The 14,399-nt window shown below is 34.6% G+C and overlaps 1 protein-coding gene across 1 annotated transcript in view; it reads right to left on the reverse strand.

The window, feature by feature from the left end:
- The window catches only part of LOC109112264 (CUB and sushi domain-containing protein 3-like), a 369,075-nt gene that overhangs the window by 266,588 nt on the left and 88,088 nt on the right, over nucleotides 1–14,399 (reverse strand). Inside the window, 1 exon segment of the mRNA XM_042777094.1 lies at nucleotides 11,888–12,000. Coding sequence (XP_042633028.1) covers nucleotides 11,888–12,000 — 113 coding nt within the window.

Raw genomic sequence — 14,399 nt, forward strand, 5'->3', positions numbered from 1 at the left:
GTCTTCCCGAGAGTTAGGACAGATGTTAACCTGACACAGACTCACAACATATGCAGCCTTGTGGCGCAGCTCTGCATGGGGCCTCACAGCACTGCTCTGACTGTTCTAAATCGAACTAAATAAAGCAAACCTGCACACACCCTGCCACTCCGACAACCAGTCAGGTGCTCTTCAATTATTAACTGCAAATCACTGCTATCACATTACTTTGATGTCATCTTTAGGTAATGTGGATGAGATAGGAAATATTAATCAGACAATAACCTCATATTATTCAGATTCGACATTATGGCAAACAGCCAAGGAACAATAATGTGCAAATAACAGGTACTTTGCAGTGTTTTGAATGCACCTTAGGAGGATGCTTGAGATACTCATCCTTATGCCTTTTTGAACCTGTTTGACGTTCCATCTTCCGTGAAACATAAAAGGAGATATCGAAGAATGCTTGCTGTTTGGACCTCTTTGACTTTTAGTGTACACACAAAAACACTGAGACATTATTTTAAAATACTTTTTTCAACATTGATAATACTGAGATGAATGTACTGTATGAATGTATGATTAGATTTATTATGGCAGAAGACCTCAGATAACCTCTTGTATTTATATTCCCCCATGCTGAAAAAGAAAAGGGGTATCATTGATGCTCAAGGCATGTCATCTTTTGTGTTATTATATCCTGCAAGCTGACAGCCCTTCAGCTTTGTAATTGTTATTGATGGTGTGGCAATGCTACCATTTTTTTTCTTTCTTTATTTCTCTCTCTCTCTCTATTTTTTTTTTTCTGCAAACCAAGAAGCCTGTACTCCGCCACGTTCCCCAACAAGGTCATCCCTCCAATCCATTGCATTAACAGCGGGTGCCAAGCAGCCTGCAAATGGAACAGAACTCTTTGAAGTCACTTCCTCAAAGCCACGTGTCATATATAAGATATTTGTTTTCATTTATTTATTTTACCACCACTATTACAATCTATTTTAAGGGATAACTCACACACACACAAAAAATGAATATTCTTCCATCATTTACGCATCTCAGTCCAAATATGTTTGAAGCAAAAGGTGAAATTTTAAAAAATCTGTTTTCCTTGCAATTACAATGAATAGGGATTGTGACTTTCAAGCTTCAAAAAGGACACACACACACACACACACACACACACACACACACACACACAAAAACCTTAGAAATAAAGTCTGAATCTATGACATGTGCTCTGGATTCCAAGTCATTCAGTAGCTTTGTGCAAAGAACGGACCTAAACTGAAGTCATTATTCACTAATAATCTTCCCCTCCAATGAGCAGTTAAAGTCAAAACAATACGTACAATTCTGACAAAGTCATTTACTCACCCTCATGATATTCCAATCCTGAGAGGTTTCTGTCCCACCATTGAAATCTGTTCATATAAAGCAATCATATTTCTTTGGAAGACTTGGATTAAACCACTCGATTCATATATGAATTCATTTTACAGTGCATTTATGTTTTGGTTATCTAGACTTTCAATAGAGTGACAGAAACCTCTCAGGTTTCATTAAAAATATTTTAATTTGTGTTTTGAAGATAAACCAGAGTCTTGAGGATTTTGATCAACATAACAGTGAGTATATGAAGACGAACTTTAATTTTTGGGTTAACTTCTCCTCCTTAAACCAATATCTCTTCTCTGATGATGTGTATACTCGCGAGACAATAATACAGTTAGTTCCAAAAAGCCAATTCAGGCTAGTTTTGTGAACCAGAGTAACTGATTCATTAAAAAGATCATTAAAAAAGATCTACCTCAATCTTCTAAAAAAGATCTACTATTCCGTTAAGAGTACCAAGCCAAATCCAGCACAAACATACCCACACAGCTCCAACTCCCTCCCAGTGATTAAAATGTCAGAGCAGAGGCAAAGCCAAGCTGCTGCAGGAATATTTAAACTACACTGACTTCCATCTTTAAGACCTGAGCTAAGGGGATGGAGAGTCTATGAACGCTTGGCACAAACTCTTTGATGCATCTGCACTGAAATAATCTCACACGAATGTGACACACTCATTTTAGAAAACTTCCGCTGAGGCCCTGCAGAATTTGCAGTCAGGGCTCTTCAAGTATAATCCACAGCATAGTCTGGAGAGTGCTGCTGAATGCGGAAAGAGCAGCGGTGGAGGCAAAATGACTTGTGTACACTGAGCACTGCAGTTTCACTTCCCTGCTGCAGGTAGCAGGGGGAGAATAGTCAAGATTCGAGAGGTAAATTATGAGGGAAGTTATAGTATATCCTGCCAGATCTTACCAGGATGGGAATGAGATGGGATAAAGTATCAGAAAAATTGCATAACCTGTCCAGCTGTCAAGTATTTCCTACAGCACAAACGTAAGCTGACTGGAGCAGAACCAGCTGGGATACTTACTTTATACACACACACACACACACACACACAATAATAATAATAATAATAAAAATAAATTAAAACAAGCAAATAAAATTATGATCTTGAAGTATATTGCAATTTTATATAGATATTATATACATAGGGGTATTACATATACAGCATATAGTACTATATATACTATATAATGTAGTCCTAATAAAGTTGCATAGGCAAAACCATATTGTGATTTTTATTATACTGTTTCATATATATATATATATATATATATATATATATATATATATATATATATATATATATATATATAATATATATATACGATCATTATATAATAATGATAATAACTACATTATCGTCAATGTAGTATTCAAAAATAATATACAATAAAACTCCAATATAATACAAATCAAAGGTTACACTATTTTAACAGGTCCTTCTTAAAGTGTAATTATACATTAAAGTACTGATTAATATTAATATTACATGTACTTACTATATGGTTAGGGTTAGGAGTAGGGTTTGGCTTAGGGTTACTTGGATGTAATTATGCATAATTAATTGTTATTATAATAGTAAGTACATGAAATGTGTAACAAGGTCACCTTAAAATAACATGAACAGAATCAGAGCATGCAAACAAGTATAGTTAATGACACACCTGAACTGAATGATGATATCAAATCAACAGCCATGACAACAAATTCAACAGGGGAAAAGTGCAAATTGAAACAAAGTCCAAACTGAGTGATAATGTGAAAACATGACACTTGAAGGTTCTTTTTTTCTTTATTTATTTTTCAGGCAAAAATGGTATTCCATAACTTCTCTTATTTTGTATAATGTTTTCATAAAGCTTTGCATAATGCTTTTAATCAGTCTAGAAGTCATTACTGAGTCGCAATAAATATTACTAACCATAATGTGGCAAATTAATTTCATCTTAATTTAATCTCCCTCTCATCCAACCAAAACATCTCTAGGATGAATAGTATCACAATAACCAAATGACACAGTCTCAGTCATTACATAATTAAGCTTAGTTAGGAAACATTTAGAGTCACACTGCTAATTTGAGTCCAATTAGACTAAAAAAGACGCAACATTTGTGTCCACCAAAGCATCTATTGTTCAGCAAGTTTGTTGATGTTTATTGATGGATTGGCCATAGTAGCAGAAGGTACAAGACGAGGGGCTGAAAAGCCATAAAAGAGCAGAGCACAGCAGAAGGAGAGCTGAGAAAGTAGAGCACCATGGGAAAGCGCAACCCTAAAGGTCCGTGACCAGTTGGCACTTATCTTCAATGGGCTCGGCTGCTTTTATCAGCAGGTGCACTCTGAGGTGTTGGCTCAGTCCACTCCAACAGATGGAGAATGATGGATACAATGTGTGAGAAGAAGGGTGACATCCTCCCCTACCCACAAGTCCCAGCGAGGAGGCTCGTGCGGAGTTGAGACAGAACAGAAGTACAAACCTGGGTTAGAAGTAGGTCACGGAAGTACTACAAGGCTAGTGAAGAAGTTGTTTTCATGCTAATGAGAGCAGCTGAACGGGGGACAAAAAGGAAGGCGAGACACTCTGTACAAAAAGCACATCAGTACTTGCTCTTGGGACCTTCGAATGTTTAACAATGCACTGACTATTTCCTTAGTCTAATTACAACACATCAGGTGGGCTGGGAGTTAGAGACCTCCTGTAGAATTCATAGGGAAATGCATCATCTTTTGTTTGCTAGTTTATTTTTTTATTTTGCTCTGCGGCATTAAATGTGTGTTTTCATCCATATAGAGTATAAGTTAATAAACAATGTGATCTCATTAGTAATCGTAGGTATTTGTAAGTGAAGTGTTGTTTTTCACACATATTTTTTCATAAGTTTGCATAAACACTAATGTACAGTATATCTATATAATGGCAGCACCTAGAACGAGCATTTTTTGAACAGCTTCTATGTACAATGTATATAGATTATATTCAAAATTAAACATATTTAATTAGACTTAATATTGTCACTAATATTATTATTATTTGCATTTATTTGCCCATTACGAGTTGTATAATGCAAAGAAGTGACAAAAAAAAAATATCTGTACAATAGTAAAACTAAACAAAACAAATAAAAAAAATTAAATTAAAAATAGTATAAAACATACAGATGTACATATATAAACGCTTGTTTTACATGCTGTCAGTACATCTACTTATATATATATCTACTTAATAAAAAAATAAATTAAAAAAACTTTGATATATCAGGTAAATAATCAAAGACAATACTGTCTGTACATACTGTACAATGTAGCAATTTTTTTTTTTTTAATCAGTTACTAAGTGACAGACGTCAGTCCTGATATCCCAAGTAAATCAGATTGGCTGGCTTCTGTCGCACCTCTTTGCCAAGATCCTTGTCATTATGACTAGATCGATTAAGTATCTCGTCACGTAGCGTGTCAGTTTTTTGGAGGTCAAATGATTCTCTTAACCACCTGGTAATCTGCAACATTCAGCTTTTCAAACTGGCGAAGTCAGACAAGAAAAGATTTTCAATTGAACTGTGCATCTCATTTTGCGCCCTGAGGGCAAACAATCTTTATTAGATGGCAGCAATTAGCATGCACATGTTTAATTAATTCTGTAAGAAGCTTTTGTGTCGGCACAACACCTCAAATCTGAAGGACTGAGACGGCTTTGTCTGAAATCTCAAGGACTGTGCAAGAATGTCAAGCCACAAGCTAGCTAAACCTGTAAGATTTATAGTCACAAAGGATTTGAACTTGTTAAAATGCGGCAGTTACACAGTTTGTCACAGTCGGATCTGCTGAAAGACACATTTTCTGATACTCATATTAAGACGACAGCAAATCTAAGAAAATGAATACATTGGTGGCACATTTGAGATGTAAACATGTTGGGAACAATTATCTGTAAATAATGTAAGCAATTATTATGTCTGTCCTATAAACCTATAGTTCTTAATTAAATTATGTTTTTTCTTCAGGTCCATTTCATGTGAAGCACTTAGATTTAGATGACTTCAGCATCTGGTACAGTGCTAATTGCCTGCGTAAGAAAAAAAAGTAGAAAAAAAGAAAAGAAAGTCCCTTGAGGTATTTTTTTTTTTCAATATTTTCCAGTGACTAATGAGCTCATCTATAATTACAAATGTGAAAGATGAGATTTACATGACACGAACATTGTCATTTTGTCTTATTTTCAGCCCAGACATCACACAATTGAGTTTGGAAATGACAAAGGTGCAGTCAATAAGACAAGAACTTGGCTATTAAGATGAGAGCAATGCATTTTAATGGACAAGCTTTGACGGTGTTCTTTAAAACAGGAAGCCAACTAATGGATTAGAAGCCAAGAACTCTGGAGAAATCATCGATCTGAAAAATAAAGGAGGGTGCTTTGACAGTTTTTATTATTCTTTTTCACTTCCTCTTCCCTTTGAAAGAGTGTTTAAGACATACCTCAGTAGATGCTCAGATGAGAGACTTGATTATTGACAGGACTGGTCTTTACCAGCGCTCGAAGATTAGATGCTCTTTATCACCTGCGGATTCAATTAAAAGTAAACAACTGATCCTTTGTGCTGCGGAGCTGTTTGAGACGGATGCTCCCAGTCCCACCTGCTGTCTGAGATTGCCGCTTCCAGACATGGCAGATTTATATTTTCAGTGCAATAAAAAATAAAGGGATCATCAAGGATAGAGTAAATAACTTTTAGAGCTTGAGTGGTGCTGTTGGGGTTCAACAGCAACAGATCTCAAGATCGTTTCATCCATCTTAATCAATCAATCAAGGTCTGCCTGGTTAGAAATGCCCCGATGGCCCCTGCTGGTAGATGTTGTAATTACACCATCTAATATTCTAGTATCTTCAGTCTAATAATCAAGGGGTTTTCAAACCTTCCAAAAATAAATAAATAAATAATGACAGCTATAATTTCATGTATACAGACCCTTTATATGTGTGGAAAAATATTAAAGCTATTTGGCTTTTATGATCTTATTGTACTAGCAAAATGAAAACATTAAAAATATAAGATATGGTAAATGAACCTATTTAATATCTTAAGTTAACATGTTAACACTGACAGTCTTAAAAGTTTGAGGTTGATAATATTTTTTGACAAAAGCCTTTCACTTTAGACTTGTGAAAAAAAAACTTACTTTCACTGTAAATCTTTCACTGCTCAACAAGGATAGATTTATTAGATTTAAAATAAATAAATACAGTTTTCTCTTAACATACCCCAAAATGTAATTCATTCCTGTGATGGCAAAGCTGAATTTTCAGCAGCCATTACTCCAGTCTTTATAATCCTTCAGAAATCATGCTGGTGGAAACTGTGATACATTTTTGTAGGATTCTTTGATAGAAAGAATGATAGCTCAAAAAGACAAATAGTAATCTTTACATTAGATATGTCGTTACTGTCACTTTTGATCAATTTAATGAATTCTTGCTGATTAAAAGTATTAATTTCTTAAAAAATAAAGCATGGTGAATGTTATTGTAAATGGTACTGGTATTGTAAAAAAAAAAAAAAACATGTTTATATATTAACAAATGCAAACCTTTAACGAAAAATGTAACCCCATCCAAAACCAAAATGAATCACGATGTTTATCCTGACTGACATATATTCAACTATGCAGCCGTCTAGCCACAGTGAGAAATGATATCAACATACTATCACAATCCTTCACTTTAATAATGTCATCATATATCCAGAAATACCCATAACCATTGTCAGTCATCATCAGAGCACTACCACATTCCCAAATAGTCCATTCCTCTAAACACTTTAGCTGAAGATGGTGGGTTGCACTCAGGGTTATTAAACATCTTCTGATTAATTCACTGTTAATAATGATAAAGTATGAGAGACAGTCTGTTGTCACTCAAAATAAAGTGACAGGAGACCAAAGAGGTCAGCAGAAGCACTCATAATAAAGCAGCAGCTCCCCCATTACCACTGGGAAATGATCTTCACAAATAAGCCTGAAGTTAGATTAATACAATTAATTTCAACCTGAAAATATGCTTGGAGGAGGCATGCATGTTAGGCCAGTGGTGGATAGTCATTAGCAAGGATATTAAATATTCCAGGCAAACAGGAAGGAATCAAATTGAAAAGGAAATACAATTTGGTGGTGGTGGTGGGGGGGTAAGCAATGACTTCCTGGGACCTTTGGCAATGGCGCAGATCTTTCTGATTAAGTGAATGTGCTCACAAACATCTGTAAATTCATTACATGTTGTGCAGAGAAAAGAAAAATCCTACTTCATCCTATATTGAATAGATTAGGTTTAGAAGGGTGGGAAAGAATCACTCGAGGCTTTTGCTTTAAACTGCATCCTGTTTCACTACTTGTCAGCACTACACAATAATCTCATAACACCCTCATGAAAATGAAGACTTATAAAATAAATCAATCAGCATCTTCTGGATTCCTGGGGTCAGAAGTCTGCTCACTCATTTTCTATGGCTGGTTTCTGGGATGTATAAAATATTTCTTTCTTTCAAGAACTGTGAAAATTGGAATCAGTACTTGCAATCAACAAAAATCTGGAATCGGAATCTAACAGCCTACTGGCAAAGATGTTTTTCAACAACATTACATGAAAATACTGTTATGAATAAAGAAACATAAACCTGAGGGCTGCAGGGAATGCAAAACACTTGCCCAGATATCTCTTTTAGTTGAGAATACATTTTTAATAAAGCTAGCATGCACCATTAATAATAAAGCACACTTAAATATTCATATACTGAACGAAAACCTTTACGTTGAGGTCTCTGAGGTCCTTTAGATGTACAAGAGGTTCTCCTCTAGGAGCAAAGCAGTGAAGTACAGTGATTTGGTTGAGCTCAAGAGACCTTCTCTGGGTTGCCAGACTGCGTGTAGATGTTGTAAGATATATTCTACCTGTGCCGGCCCTCATGAGAACGATAGCTCAAGGCATGTGTTTACAAGAGCAGGAGTAGAACTGCTGACTTCCTCTCAGAGAAGCTAGTTTCCCTGGTGACAGAGTAGTGTCTTTGAAATCAACATGTTGTACACCCACACCGCCCTTAGATAACTGTCTATTTGTCACAGTCTGAAAAGAATGATTCCAAAATCCTTCAGGAAACATCCTTAAGTTATTTTCGCTGTTTGTGCATGTTTTTCTCCTTCCGTCATCTGCTTTTAAACATATTCAACATTTCCCATCTGAATGCAAGAGGTAGAAGGAGATAGCTGGAGAGAATCACGCAATCAGTGGTGGTACATGGTGCAAGAAGACAAGAATATCTGGATCCATTTGTTGTGTGCAGCAGGATAAAAGAGTGAATGGAAAGTAATCCCAAAACACGCTTTCACTGAGTTGACAGGAACTGTTCATTAAGTACCAGCAGAGCAAAAATAATGATGCAACATGTAAAAACATTCAGATCTTAGTGCTGGAGAAGAACCACAACAGCAACACTGTACATGCAATCCCAAAAAGGAACAAGAAATAAATAATTAAAATAATGATATAGGAAAGAAAAAAAGAAAGAAATTAAGAAAGAAAGAAAGAAACACTTTATTTTAGGGTCTCTTAACTAGTTGCTTATTAGCATGCATATTACTAGAATATTAGCCATTTATTAGTAGTAATTAAGCATATATTAATGCCTTATTCTACATGACCTTTTATTCATCTAATCCCTAAAGTAGTGAAAATAAACAACTATAGTGAATAAGAAATAAATAATCAAAAGTATAAAAAAAAAAAAATAAAAAATAAATAGTGAATAAGTGTTCCCTATTCTAAAGTGTTACCAGAAAGAAAGAAAGAAAGAAAGAAAGAAATGAAAAAGTTATAATACTAATTGTCAGTTCACTGGCAGACATTTTTCAAGAGAAGTTCTATTGTGTGTACAGAATATTACACACATTTATTAATAAATGAGACCCATTTCTTCTAATTTCACATGGAGAGGCAAAGCAGGAAAAAGTAAATAAATAAATTTTTAAAAATGCCAGTTTAATTGTAATTCAGTTTAATTGCCAGTTATTTGGCCCCTCAAAACAAATAATAGAAGCCTTTAAAAAAATAATCTCTATTAATTGTTTGGAATACTGCCTACAATTTAGCATGCTTTTGCCAATTTTTAATTCAGAGACAGATGAGGAAATGTTGACAGAGTGGTCGAGTGGGACCATACACAACACAAGCCAACATAGAGCTTTTAGTTGAACCCAGAGTATTTAAAAAAATTATATAAAATTCATATAAAATTGCATAAATATTTGATGAAAAAGAGCTGGCATACATTCCTATGTTTACCATTCAGTGATTTAAAAGGGGCCGAAATGTGTAAAAGCTAGTCACAGTAGTGAATATTGCATCCACAGCCTCTATAGAAACATTTCCATTCATATCTCGTCTATTGCCAATATTATTGTCATTGACATACAGCTACACCTCCCCAACTCCAGCCTGTTGAATTATTAAGATCATTACCAGTCATTCCAGGAACTCTGCTCTGCACGAAAGTTTATTCAGCCTAGCATTTCTGGGACAGACTGCTTGATGAGGCTATGCACACCCAACTGCTGCCCACGTTATGAAACATCTGATTAAGTAAACATGCTGGAAGCCCAAAGCACGTACTTCATATCTCCAGCCGAATTTATGCTTGATTTTGAAAATCTTCTGATTTTAGAGTTGTGCGAAAAATACAAACAGCACATTATGAGTTATGAGCACTCCAGTTGTTTGCGATGCAATGTGCGATGCGATGAATGTGCCTCAACCAGGCATGACACGACAAGCTTCAAGAGGAGAGTAATTTGTCTGTCCACACCAAGGACAAAAATGCTGCATAACATGACAAATTTATAGAAAAACAAACATAGAAAATGATATGGCTTTGTGGAGTGTAATTCTGAACCAAGTAGACTCAGTGGGTGGGGCTAACCAGTGTGACGCTACAGAGAAAAAAAAGGTACATACATAGGTTCACAAGTAATAACTGTATTCATATATAATGTATTTTTCATAAAACACACCAAAGACCTCATTTGTTTTTACTGAAAGTGAAGATTGCTTTCTTAGGTGAACATTACATTCTTTGTTCAATCTGAGACATGGAGGTCAGTCACTCTACTTCAGTCTTTTATAAGAATATTTTTAAAAGAAGAAGGAAAATAAACTACTTAATAAAACCGTGGTTAAAAGCCTCCATAACAATCATTTCACCATGACTTGAGAGATGAGAGAATGAGAGAACATGAGAGAATCAACTCTCTTTTCAGAGTTGCATTCAATAATATTTTAAAGTACATCTATGTCAAGATTCTTAGAAAGAAAAAAAAACTGCACCTTTATATCTTTAGAGCCTAAAACTGCACATATCTGACGCTATTAATGACAACATAAATTGATTTTTACAAAAATAAATCAAATTAAATACTTTCCAAGTAGCTTTGTTTAAATGAACTAGCTAGAAATTTAACTGAAAAAAGTTTTAAATCCCTTTTTAATTAAGTCAAATTTGACTTCCTATGTACTAACAATCGATTTTACTTAATGAGAACTTCTTAGAGCCCACAGCTTTCTGACAAAAGAAGTTTGACGTTGCAGTAGTGAGAAACTATTCCCTGCACAGTTTGATCCCAAAAAAAAAAATGAATCAAATGGAAGGGGAGGCAACCAGGCCGAGACACTGAAACAACAGTAAATGATGCTTCAGGCTGACGCAGCCTTCTTCAAGTGATTCAGATCATGAAAGACACGCAGAGAAGCACTGCTACACACGAGCAAGACCACACTCATCTATCTCACTCCAAAAGCCAATATGTGTATTGTGTAGTGAACACATTTTCACATATTTATCCAGCCACCAAACACTCTGATAGAAAATGTTAAAAAACCCAATTGTATATTAATATGCATTATAATGCATTTTATAAAGGCATGTAATGGACCGACAATTTCATATAACTTCATATTCACAGAGCAAAGTCTGTTAGTTTATTTATTTAGCATTTAATAAATAAATAAATATATCCATAGCCTGTACGTCTTCTTAAATAAGACTAGGAGGCTATAAAGCACAGCCAAGCAACTGGAAAAAAAACAAGACTAATGCACTAAAGAAATAGATGTCATGCACCCTTCACTATCCATTAGTTAACATGCAAAATGAATGAAACAGAAGGTGATATAATGCTCTGTGCCATCTTTCTGGAATTTGATGCAAGTGTCTAAAAGAGGGGGAGAAAAAAATGTTTTAGGCAAAGCCTTCAGACAGTAATTTGATGAAGTTTAATAGGGAGTGATGAGGTCTGTAGTCAGAGACCACCTCTTCATTGAGGATTAATAAACACAATTATGATTGGCAGGGTAGCCTTTAATTTGCCAAGCAGAGCAGCTCTTAATTAATGCCGCAGATTTCATCTGATATGCACAATAAATGACAATATAGTGTAACAAGACCGAATGGACTGGAATCTTTACCTTCATAATAGATTTTAAAGCCGTGCGCGCTCACGGCGAAGTCACTGGTGAGTCTCAGGGAGAATACAGACCCAGTGCTTGTGACGGGAGGTGGAATTTGGAAACCCGTTAACCTAAAGAGAGCAAAGAGAGAAGAAATAAGCATAAGTTAGAAAAGAAAGATCTTATACACACATCACCTTATATCACATTTAGAAGTTTTTCAGCACTCACTGTGTGAATGGTATTCGTTTTATGATTTTTGGGATACCTAAACATTGAAAACTGTGCCAAATTGATGATCTCTTGAGATTAGTGTGTCCCAGAAATTGCCTTTATAGTTTACCCAAAAATCATCATCAAAATACAAATAATCACAGAATAAATATAATATAATATAATAATATAATATAATATAATATAATATAATATAATATAATATAATATAATATAATATAATATAATATAATATAATAAAAAAACACATAACAAACAAAAAAACAATCAATACATAAAAAAAAACAAAAAAAAACAAAAAAACAAAAAACAACACAAAACATATAAAGAAGCATACATAAAAATATTACTGTTTTGTATTGTATTTTTGATGCAACAAATGCAGCATTGGATTAAAATATATAGATTTGCATATATAGATAGATTGTATATATTTGGTCTCAACCCTATAATAATTAATTTAATAAAATAATAAATAATTATTATTTTTTTTTTCCATGTGGTGAAAGGCTTCATTTTTTTTTTCAGTGACACAAACTGATCTATACATAGATCTAACATAAGACAATAGGCCAATATATGTTTTAAAAAGCTCAGTGATTATGACAGCATGGCTAAAATATAGAAAACATAGCGTGAAACTAATTGGATATGGCAATGTTTAGTTAAATCCGAACCTGTCTTCTTAGAATGCTCATATTATTGCACATTATTTCTTGATGTGAAAGCACTGGGTTTCTTCCCTGCTTTATTTAAGCTTCAGAATAATCCCCAGTGCTCATGTGTGCATGCAAAGAAGTCATTTCGTCAAACCACTCCTCGGGGGCATCTAGACATCACCAGAATTATAAGCCACCAGCATGCTACAGAACATATATTTAGAGGCATTGACGAAACACACACTCTGCATGAGGAAATCATGTGTTAGCAGAGCTGCTGGTTATTTCCATTTAGAAAATTGATTAGGTCAGCAAAAATTTAAAAGTGTGTGATTTTGCTCAAAAATGTGTGCATCTGCAAACACATGGACAAAATTTCTTTTGCTTATGGTAATGAACTATTTATAAATGCCTATGAATAATACCCTTAGGACACTGCAGTTTTGTTTTAATAATATTAACCTTTAAACTTGTCAAAAACTTCAAAGACTGTTAGAGAACAGATTAAAAGACCCAGGTTCCTAAATCTTACATAAATTCACACATGACCCAATTGCTTCTTAACAAAGAATACTCTCTTTTTTTCCTTCAAATTTTTAGCACACATTATTAAAAAGGTGAAATAACAAACAGCACATAGTAAAAACCTTGGAATAAAGCATTTTCCTTTTATGGGAAGGGACATATTGAGGCTAATGATTTAACATTTTTGACACAATAACAGCCAATCAGAAGATTTGAAGTGTAAAATACAGGTGTTTAATTTCAGATTGAAATGGAATAAAGCTTTTTTTTCTTTATGCTGTTACACACAATGTTTATATAGTCTAAAGCGACTTATGAAAAAAAAAAAAAAAAAAAATAAAAATATAAATATATATATATATATATATATATATATATGATATATATATATATATATATATATATATATATATATGAAACACTAAGTACTGTGCATCTCCACCAAACTGCATCATGGGAAGTGAGGCATTAAATACTAAGTAAATCACCAACCTGTGCTGTCTTGGCAGAGTCTCAATGAATAAAGCCAACAGTTTACAATTGTCTGAATTACTGCATATATATTACCAGATACCTTATCATTGTTCTGGCAGGACAAAGGAAATGATTTGGATCTGTGTGACTGGATGGCACAGAATCTCCCAGTACTGCCTTAATGTATGTGTATGAATTACGCTTTGGTGGACATCATAGGATATTTATACTCATCTTAATTGAGACTTCAGTCCAAAACATAGGGAGTGCATATGCTCAGTCTAAACTGTGTTCTAGATTGAGATCAAAGACCACTGAAACATCAAAAAGTTATACTTAATATTACAGAACAATGTTATAAATATTCTGTTACAGTCTTGGGGGTGAGTTAAAGCATGCTTGCAAACTGCTACTTGCATATCCTACCGCGGGACCAGGTTTTATAGGTTGTTGGAGACCAGTGGTGCTTGAGTATTTTAAAAGAAACAGCAGCTCCGTTCAGGGTTCATCCATCCCCAAGGGCTTCGCTAACTGCTTTTTTCGACTACTGCGTTAGTTGGAACAAATCTATCTCCTCACTCTGCCCACAGCCAAAACAGTCGGGAGCCTCCACTCTCTGCTGCTCGTTAGATGATCTT

The sequence above is a fragment of the Cyprinus carpio genome, chromosome A19, assembly GCF_018340385.1.
Source record: "Cyprinus carpio isolate SPL01 chromosome A19, ASM1834038v1, whole genome shotgun sequence".
Lineage (NCBI taxonomy): Eukaryota > Metazoa > Chordata > Actinopteri > Cypriniformes > Cyprinidae > Cyprinus > Cyprinus carpio.